A 10,593-nucleotide genomic window follows, 5' to 3' on the forward strand; every position below is an offset into this window, starting at 1 on the left:
AACATCCCCAGTAGTTTTCTTGAAGAAGAGGGGATGTGACTTAGATTTTTTGGAGGACTTGAAAGTTTCATTCTGCCCCAGTATTTGACTGATAGTTGGTCTGAATATAGAATTCCGGGTTTACAATCATTGTAAAAGCATTGTTTCCCCCCACCTTCATGCTGCTGGGCAATGACAAAAGTCTTGTTTGCTGGGTTGCTGTATGAGAAGTCTAAAGCTGTTCTTTATTCTGATGTGACATCTTTTTTTTCTGAAAGCTTATAGGATCTTCTCTTTGTTTCCATTGTGATTAAGGTTCACAGTGATGTGCCTTGATGTGTGTCTGTTTCATCCATTTCTGCTGGGCACTTAGAGGATTATTTTAATCTAGAAACTTTTGTCCTTCAGTTCTAAGAAATTTTCACTGATTTCCTTCATTCTACTTCCTCTCTTTTCACTTTTTGAAACTCCTATTATTCAGACGTCCTAGTCTGATCCTCTTAATTTTCTCATCTCTTCTGTTTTCCATTTTTTTGTTATTTTGCTGTACTGCCTGGGAAGTTTCTCTGGCATTATCACCAACTCCAAACTTTTTTTTAGTATTTTATTTCTATCATATTTCTAATTTTCAAGAAGTGGTTTTTGTGATTGTTACTTTTTTATAACATTTTGGGGTGGGGGTTTTCAGAGAAGTAATACCATCTCAACTCTCTGAGGATATTAAATATGGTTCATTTTTTTTGTTTATTTGACATTTCCATCTCCCTGAATAGACTCTCTCTTCTCCAGATTGCTCTGTCCTGTGTGTTTATTATGGTCTTTATATTCCTTGTTAGAGTCTTTTTTCAGTTATCTAGTAATCCTTGGCTGTCGGCTCATGATTAAGAGTAGGGGACTAGCAGAAACTAACACACCATTGTAAAGCAATTATACTCCAATAAAGATGTTAAAAAAAAAGAAGAGTAGGGGACTAAAAAGATGATTGGAAGCTCTGAGTATATGAATAGCTAGGACTTGTCAACTTTGAGTTTTACAGGGATTTACTGTTTGGGGGATGATGTTAATATTTTAGGCCTTCCCTTGGGCTGGTAAGATTCCTAAAGAAAGTTTTCTAGTCTCTTGCCCTTGACTACAGGTAAAAGATGTGGCTGCCAGAGTTCTAGAAGCCAAGTATAGGCATAGGGCTGGGGGTGGGGATGGGAGTTATATTCATCTTTCAATATGCACACTGTCACCTACTCCCCTGTTTTCAGTATGGTACTCCCCTGTGCCTGGAATCCTCCAATCCAGAGACTGTTTTACCAACTCTCCAAGGAGCAAAGCTGCTGACTTCTGTCATTGCCCAGGAGCATGAAGTAAGGGGAAGTGGATCTAGGAGTCTGTAACTCAAACAGCTTTCACCTAATTCTTATTTTTTTTAATTAATTAATTTTTATTTTTGGCTGTGTTGGGTCTTCATTGCTCTGCGAGGGCTTTCTCTAGCCGCAGAGAGCAGGGGCTACTCTTCGTTGCAGTGCGCGGGCTTCTCATAGTAGTGGCTTCTCTTTGCGGAGCACGGACTCTAAGCACGTGGACTCAGTAGCTGTGGCTCGCGGGCTCTAGAGCGCAGGCTCAGTAGTTGTGGCGCACAGGCTTAGTTGCTCTGCAGCATGTGGGATCTTCCCAGACCAGGGATTGAACCCATATCCCCTGCATTGGCAGGTGGATTCTTAACCACTGCGCCACCAGGGAAGCCCCACCTAATCCTTATTTTTATCCTCTTCTTAGCCTCCAGTTTTAGAGGTACCTGCTATTTCCAAGTTGTATGTCTTTTGAGGACTCTGTAATATAAATTGGATTGGTTCTCAACTTTTCCATTACTGGCTTAGGTTTGACTTTCTTAGGTCTGCTAAGTCAGTCACCCCTCTATATTCCAGAGTCCAGAATTTTGATACTGTAGTCTCTTCCTGTTCTTCCCATTCTTAAGTGTTCATGTCTTTTAAACAACTCTATAAAACAAAGAGTCATTTATGCACAGATGCTCCTGGGATTCTTTATTTGAAGCTATTAGTAAAGATGGATTCTTCCAGTGGAAACACATTATTAAGAAGAAAAATTGGACCTTGAATTTGTTTGTTTAGTATTCTAGGTAAAACTTAGGAGTTTAAGGTTGGATTTCCATTATTTTTGTTAAATTTCAGAGTATGATTTAATGTTGAAAAAAATGAAAGGATGTTGATCTTCTTATGGTCTCTCTTCTGTCAGATAATTTATGTTTGCTGGTGGCACCTATAATATACACCAAGTGTGTCAAATCTAACATATAGTTTATATAATAGAGAATTCAGTGAAATTGGATTATCTGTAATTTTTTTGTCACTTTTATTCCTTTCTTAAAAGAGTATTATCCCCTTTCATATAAACATATTTAAAACAAAAGGGAACATTTCTTTTACAGATAACTGGTGCCTGAATTTTTATTCCCTAGAGTAAGCTGGGTGAATTGGAACCCTAATAATAATATGTTTTATGTTTCTTAGAATGATAAAATGTGTACTTCAAGCTGTTTTGTACCTTCCCAATCGTATCTCTTTGTGTCTATTCCAAGAACTTTTACAAGACTTTGTCTTTGTGTTCTTCAGAGTTTAACAACTCTTTTCTGGATTCAGTGGGCTCTGATGAGGACTCTGGAAATGAGGATGTTTTAGATATGGAGTATACAGAAGCTGAAGCTGAGGAACTGAAAAGAAATGCTGAGGTGGGTGATGTTATATTATATTCCCTTTGTAGGTCAAGTTGTCAGTACTACTCCTGTTGTTCCTTATCTTCAAAAGCCCCACTGTCAGTGTCCATTGCAGGTCCCCTTCTGCCCCTTTGGCAGCCATCAAATGGTCTTCACTTTCTCTTGGCCTTTGCTCCTCATTTCTTACACAGAAGATTCAAAACAAAATGAAAAAAACAAAAAAAACCCACACATTCTGATCACCTTATGTGCGTGTTAGGTAATAACTTAGTTCTCAAAGTCATATGTATATTAAATCACCTTCAGTTCTACCAAAACTATTTTATCTTTAAGGTTAAATACTAAAAATAGTTGATTGTTACTCAATAAAAACTGTTGATGACATTAACTAGAGCACTTGAAATCTATTTTTACCCTAAATAATTGCTTTTTTCCCATTTTCCAAATTTTTTGTAGTTTTAATTACCCAGGATCCCACTATTCTAACACAACTACTGTTAGCATTTGATATATTCTTTTATCATCCCTACCCCAAAGTACCCCAAGTATGCTTTTAAAGTCATAGAATAAGTACAGTTTTTATCCTACTTGTTAAAGACTATAAGCGTTTTATTTTTAATGGCTATACTGTATTCCATCAATGAACATGCTATTTATTTTATTTAATTTTTAGTTAACATTGAGCATTTAAGTTGTTTTTTTTTCATTATAATAAATATAGAGGAACTGTATATGATTGTAGTGTTTTCTATATTAGGATTTTCTTCTTTAAGGAAATTCCCAGAAATAAATTACAGCATCAAAGTTTTTGAACATTTTAATGGTTTCTGGCTTACCTATAAACTATATTTCTTCCCCAAATTATATCTTATAGTGCTGCCTGAACTGTGTATGATTGTAATGTTTTCTATATTAGGATTTTCTTCTTTAAGGAAATTCCCAGAAATAAATCACAGCATCAAAGTTTTTGTACATTTTAATGGTCTGGCTTACCTATAGCTATATTTCTTCCCAAAATTATATCTTATAGGCTGCCTGAAGTCCATGAATATCACTTTTCAGTTTTGTTTTACTTTTCTGCTAATAATATTTTAATAGCATTTCAAAAAATATTTAAAATGTAAAAGTTCATCCATAATCCCTACAGCAACACAGCAACTCTTTTCATTTTTTTCCATTCTGTTTTTCAGTACTTAGCCATTAACATATCTATTTTATAGAGCTATAGTTATGTGTTTTCATGTAAGTTTGAAAAACAAGTTAACATGTTGCTGACCCACATATTTTTTCTTTCAATAACTGAATGATACTGTACTGAGTTGATATACCAGTAACCATTTAACTATTACTGAGTGTATTGTTAGTTCCAAATTTTCATTATTATGGATAATGCTACAGTGAATAATTATATACATATATACTGTTTCCTTCTTTTGCATTATTAAGATAAACTCTTGGGGAGTAGAATTCTTGGGTTAAAGGATATGAACAATACCGACCACTGGGTTTTTTAATTGAGTCTAACCCCCCACACATTGAAACTTTGCCATGTCAGCTTTGATAATAAATTTAAAATTAGTGTTTTGCTTGTATTCAGATGAAGAGTTGAAAGTCATACCCACTTCTATTTTCCAGACAGGAAATCTTCCTCATTCCTATCGGCTCATCAGTGTTGTCAGTCACATTGGTAGCACTTCTTCTTCAGGTAAATGGACATTAAGATTTCAGCATTTTATAAATGGACTAGCCAGCATTTACTCCTTATTGGGTTGCTCTGAGCCTAGCTTTGTGAGGTGTAAGTTAAACGCATCAAGAAAAACTTTGAAATCTTTTCTTTGATCACACTAAGTGTGAATTGTGTTAATAGGTACAACTGTTTTGATTTCTCTATTCACCTGTGACCCAAATGTCCCTAAACAAAATATATTTATCAAGAAAGTTGTCCTGGTATAGTAAGGTGAAATGGGATTGGCTGTTTCTCTTTCTGAAGCTTCCTGTCCCTGCGAAAAATTCAATATATATATTTTTTAATTTATTATTTTATTTATTTAGTTTTGGTTGTGTTGGGTCTCCGTTGCTGTGCACGGGCTTTCTCTAATGCAGCGAGCAGGGGCTACTCTTCGGTGCGGTGCGCGGGCTTCTCATTGCAGTGGCTTCTCTTGTTGTGGAGTGTGGGCTCTAGGTGCGCGGGCTTCAGTAGTTGTGGCACACGGGCTCAGTAGTTGTGGCTTGTGGGTAGAGCACAGGCTCAGTAGTTGTGGTGCACGGGCTTAGTTGCTCCGCAGCATGTGGCATCTTCCCGGACCAGGGCTCGAACCCGTGTCCCCTGCACTGGCAGGAGGATTCTTAACTACTGCACCACCAGGGAAGCCCCTTCAATACGTTTAAAAAAAATAAATAACCTTAATTTTAAGATTTTATTTATTTCAGGTCATTACATTAGTGATGTGTACGACATTAAGAAGCAGGCTTGGTTTACTTATAATGACCTAGAGGTATCTAAAATCCAAGAGGCTTCTGTGCAGAGTGATCGAGATCGAAGTGGTTACATCTTCTTTTATATGCACAAGTAAGAAACTTTGCCTGATCTGAAGCCGTGGGCTAAAAATCACTTGAATTCTTTCTTTTTTTTTTCTTTAAGGATAAAATGTTCCCATCAGTTAATTGGTTGAGATTTATGATTTTTATTGTCTTTGCTTAGGGTTCATGTCTTGATATTTCCAAAATATTTTTTCTCTTAACTCACACAGTAGAATCTAGGTATAGAACTTAAGATCTTTTTATGATGGAAGCTGTCCTGTCATAAAACTTTTTGGTCTTTCATTGTATCAGCTAGCAGATCTGAGTTATATGGATAGGAACTACATAGCATTTCTATCAAAGCTAGCTATTGCCATTCCCCCCTAAGTATTTTTAAGAATTGGCACATGGGGTTAAGATGGTAATAAAATGAATGAGCTGCTTATTTAATAAAATTTAGGCATCATGGGATTATGCAGCCTTTATCAATGTTTATTTTCTGTCTATCCTCTGTCTCTGTTCACTGAATTTCCTGTTTAACTTTTTATTTGTTTTATTTTAAGGGAGATCTTTGATGAGCTGCTGGAAACAGAAAAGACCTCTCAGGCACTTAGCATGGAAGTGGGAAAGACCACTCGTCAGGCTTCATGAGGAACAAACTCCTGGGTTGGCAGTGTGCACTGCATATTCTCTCCTACTGCCACCCACTTCTCTTTCCTCTGCCCGAGGAGAATTTAGAACTCTACTTGATGCGGGAGCAACAAACAGCTCAGGGCCAAACCAAAAGACGAAAATTGCAATTCTGCGGAACGCTCCATATTAATTGTTTTATGGAAACTTTGGTCTCACATCTGTAGCTGATTATCCTTTTTTTCTCCTACAAGAGTGGCACTTCCTTTTGTCTTAGGAATACATGTTGTAAATATATATATATGTACATACACACACACACATACACACACATATATGTGGAATGAATGGAGCCTTAAAGAGTTAGGATAGCCCACCAGAGTATGCCTGGTCAGAATTAATAGCACAGCAGTTTGGAGACTAAATGAAGTTGTCAAAGAGTCCATTCACCTGAAAAATGTGTGAAGATATACATATCATTTGGCATTTAGCTTTTATGTTCCTTGAGTAGTTTCACTCACGTCTGTAATCTTTCATGTGTGTTTCCTATTAGTAAAGTTCACTGGAAAGCCAGCTCTCCATGTTACACTAATGACAGTTTGTCCTCCTGACAAAGGAGGGACATTTCTGCCACCTGACTTGAGGAGCTTTTTTAAAAAAATTATTTCATGGATTCGTAATGCTTTTGCTGTTTACATGCAGTCCCAAGAAATGGATTGTTGGTGCTTTGGAATGTGTTATGTTCCCACATTTGGTATTCATTGTACACTTTGTATTTTCTTTAAAGAGATTCCTTCACACAGTATTTTCATTGTATATCATCTATATTATTACCATGGTGAAGATAGAATCCTTTATTTTTCTTCTGTGTCATTCTTCCATGGAGCAAGCATTACCCTAACAGACTGCAGCCAAAACTTTAAGAGGTAGGAAAGTGATGTTGTCCCAATTGGGACTCCCCTACAAGATTACCTAGAGAATATGAAGAATGCTAGCATCTCTGTCTCCCATACATAGTGAGGTCAGGAGGAGTATTCTTGTGTTAAAGCTGAAACTCTGGACCACTAAAGCTGAAAGCCCTGCTTCAAGGGTGAAATTAAGCACATGAGCTATAGGATAAAGCTTAAACATATAACCATTTGCTGTCTGGCTTTGCCCTTAAAACAGGATGAGAATTAAAATACGATTGGTTTAAGTAATTCCAAGAACTAACAAATAACAAAGGTGCATAATTATCTTACTTTTTAGGTGCTTTGAGTTGAGGTTAAATGGGCTCAACATTAAGTGCTATGTTAGTCACTCAGCTGACATAACCAGCTTGGTTAAGCAGCTTGTGAAACCATATAAAGAATGAGTTTGAGAGTAGAATTTTGTTCCTAAAATAATTTTGTGAGCCCTGGAATCATTAGGATCACACAGAGTTAAGTATAGCAAAATGAAACCTTCAACATTTTCTTTCATTTTTAAGTCCAACATCACAGAAGATGTAACATTTTTTCTGGAAGATTGCCTTAAGAGAGCTCCAGCCCTACTCTTGAAACTTGGATGTGTTCTGACATAGTAACCTATTCTAAAATATTGAATCTTTGAATTGTAAATGGCCCCAGCACTTTTGCTTAACTGCTGATAAAAGCTTTGTCTCCTACCATTTACCTACCTGTTAAGGTAGTGAACCTTCCAAAGTGGTACGGTGGTAGGATATGCAGGAGTAGTATAGAGCAGAGGAAAATACTTGTTTAAAAAACTAGCTTTAAAATTTTTGTTTATTTCCACTGGGGAGCCATTTTATTTTTTTCTTGGAAATAACTGGTTTTCTCATATGTGAGTGAAGTGATAATCAAATTCTTTAGCTGTTTATTACTTCTCTGTGTCTGTATTTGAGAGCTTTTGAGAGATGCTGTTAAAAATGATTGGGATGATTTGACATGAGTGGGTGCATTTAGGGCATTTAAACAAATAGATGTAATGCCATAAGCCTAGGTTGCCCATGAAGTACCCTCGTTTGACTTGCTTTTCATAGCTTGTGTGTGGGTGTATGGTTTAGAAGTACACTTGGCTTGAACCTAATTTGATTTGCTCTTCATGTCTTAGGCAGGAATTATTAGCTGAAAAAAGTAGATGAATTATGTCACTGCTCATATACTTGCAAGTTTGGGACTTGAAATTTCCTTGATGTCTGTCCATTGTTTTGGCCTGGTCAGCCTTCCTCTCTCCCTTCACTCCTTCAACTATTACCCCTTTCACTACAGAGTTACTTTCTCATTTTGGTTCAGTGAAGGATTAATGACTATACATGGAGAGTTCAGCTGGACCATGTTGATGGAGTTTGTTGTTTTTTTTCAGCTGACTGTATATATTTAAAAATTACAAGTAGATAATATTTTTTGTGCAGTTTGCTCAGAATTGGGGAATGGGGCATTTGGCATGTTGGTGCCTGAAAGGGACAAGTTAGATAGGGACAGAGAGCTTCAGTTCCAGGCAGCTTGCACAATAACTAATATTCCTATTGAAAATACCAAATATGTTACTTTAAATGACTTTGAATTGGAACTTGACAGTTCTTAGTTCTACACACAACTGATCTTAATTGGAATTTTTTGGAAGGGAAAGCTAAACTAAAACTTGATTATTATCACCTAATATTATTACAGAGGATTGGAAAGTTGCATGTGCCAGGTGCTGCTATCACTTTAGAAGCCCTGACTATAATTTAGGCCTATAAGGAGATAGATTCTGTTTTGTAGGGAATATATTTATGTGTACAGACTCAGAAGTTCTGTTTCAGCAGGATAGAATAAGAAGCAAGTCCATGAATTATTCTTCTATTTATATTTTGATTCCAAGAGCTACTTGTTTACTTGCCATGGTCTGTTAATTTCAGGCCTAACTTAATGGCTCAATAACAAATGTAAATGTGTTTACATTTTAAGAAGTATGCAGTGATACTTAAAGATCAGTTTATTAACTCTGGGAGGCAAATACTAGACTAGATATTTCTTTATTTCTCTCCTTGATCAAATGTAAAATTCTTCTAAAAGAGAAACTTTAAGAATTAAAACCTCAGCAGGTGAATTCATGAATTTACCTATTCTTCCATATTGCAGTTACCATTATGTAACTCTATAAATATAGCTCTACACATGTATAGCTAGTTGTATAATGAAAATTATTCGGAAACACCTAAATTAAAGAGATTCTTGGCAGTATCTCATATGTAGTGGAGCATTCTGAGTGTAGAGAGAGCATGGGCGTTGAAAACATACAGGAGAAAAAGGTAGTTTGTAAACTCATTTGTGATCTACTGAACAGAGATAATATTAAAACAAATAAAAATATTACCCTTTTTCCTCTTTCTTCTCTGTCTAAATCGACTGCAGTGGATGCTCTTAGTCATCCAGCCATTTTTGCCCTTTTGTTTTAAATCAGGGAAACAGAGCTGGATCTCCAAGTACATGTGGATCTTGTGTATACCTGGAGATTTTTAGAAAAATCAACACCCAGTACTAGATGCAAGTCACATAAAAGTGTCCCCCCCCAAAACAGAAACATCTTTTTCCTCCTCCCCATCTTGCTTTACACCGAGTAATGCTCTTTAAGTGTGTACAAAAACTAAACAGATTTCTGCCCTCTAACATCTTTCTAGTGCATTACTTCAAAATTCTAATTTTGTCTCTATCAATGTCTTATTAACATCTGAAAAAAGATATATATTTATTTTATTGGAAAACTATAGTTTGTTAGGCCTTGAGAGTTTCGTGACAGGTTTCTTTTGCGGTGTCTCACCACGACCACTGACTTCTTTATGGCATGCTTTGATTACTAAACTTCAGGCAGTCTCTTTTGTTGTATCATATTTACACACAATTAGTGTTTTCCTTTCCATGTGTACTAAGTGTCTGAGGTTTTGAAGTTTTTAATAAAAAATGTGCCAGTATGAATACAAGCAGTTGATTTCAGTAATTTGGACTTAAAGTGCAGAGGTTTGAAGTAGAGACGTGTCCACTGGTGTCAGAATAGAGTGGATGAGGGTCTGCATCAGGACTGGAGTTCGTTAGGTCCAATGCCAAAACAGAAGAGCAGTCATCTGAAGTGGTCTGTTTCAAGAACAGAATGGGTGGAAGAGTGAGACACAGTGGTTGTACACACCTCTCGTCTTTAGGTTTCCCTCCCTGTCTTTTCCTTCCATCCCCATCTTCTCTGGCCTATTGTCAGTGTTGTTTATTTATGCTACGGAGAGGAGAACAGAAGTAAGCTTCCTACACTTTGCCTAGTTGAGCCACTACTAGGTTTGCTGGCAGCTTTGGCCACATTATTTGTGAGGTGATTTTCTTTCTTTGTGTTCAGAGTGACTTTTGATTCTGATTCTTTATGTTGTTTTGTATGGAGCGGCACTTTATCTGTGTTTTAGCAGAACTGTTCCTCTGTACCCTGTACGGTTTTTGTTTCCTTTTTAAATTATGCATAGAGTTTTTTGTGTGTGAAATTAAAGCCTTTATTAACCTTGTGTTGGTTCAACTGTTATTTCTGAAAAGGACATATTCTTGCAGACACTTAACCAGTTGTTGAAGTTGTGGAAATCACCTTCTGTTGGCCTTCTGACTTGGACTTTCAAGCGCACTGTTACACCTTAAAGGGAATGAGATGGGAAACCAGGTATGGCTGAGTCAGCACCAGCGTCCGGTGGATTTCATCTGAGGAGCCTGTGAAGCTTTGCAGAGGTTCTGGATAACAGTTCTAAACCC

General features: G+C 36.7%; 1 protein-coding gene across 3 annotated transcripts in view; it reads left to right on the forward strand.

Moving 5' to 3' along the window:
* USP37 (ubiquitin specific peptidase 37) overlaps positions 1-10,355 on the forward strand; it is a 90,228-nt gene extending 79,873 nt beyond the window's left edge. For 2 of the 3 annotated variants that reach the window (XM_082658418.1, XM_082658419.1), the window contains exons 22-25: positions 2,601-2,716; positions 4,337-4,406; positions 5,132-5,270; positions 5,785-10,355. In XM_082658418.1, coding sequence (XP_082514544.1) covers positions 2,601-2,716; positions 4,337-4,406; positions 5,132-5,270; positions 5,785-5,872 — 413 coding nt within the window. In that variant the 3' untranslated portion in view covers positions 5,873-10,355. The remainder of the gene's footprint in view (positions 1-2,600; positions 2,717-4,336; positions 4,407-5,131; positions 5,271-5,784) is intronic. The other variant, XM_082658420.1, reaches the window with a different exon arrangement.
* The last annotated feature ends 238 nt before the right edge of the window (positions 10,356-10,593 follow it).

The sequence above is a fragment of the Grampus griseus genome (assembly GCF_964374135.1).
Source record: "Grampus griseus genome assembly, chromosome: 7".
Taxonomy (NCBI): Eukaryota; Metazoa; Chordata; class Mammalia; order Artiodactyla; family Delphinidae; genus Grampus; species Grampus griseus.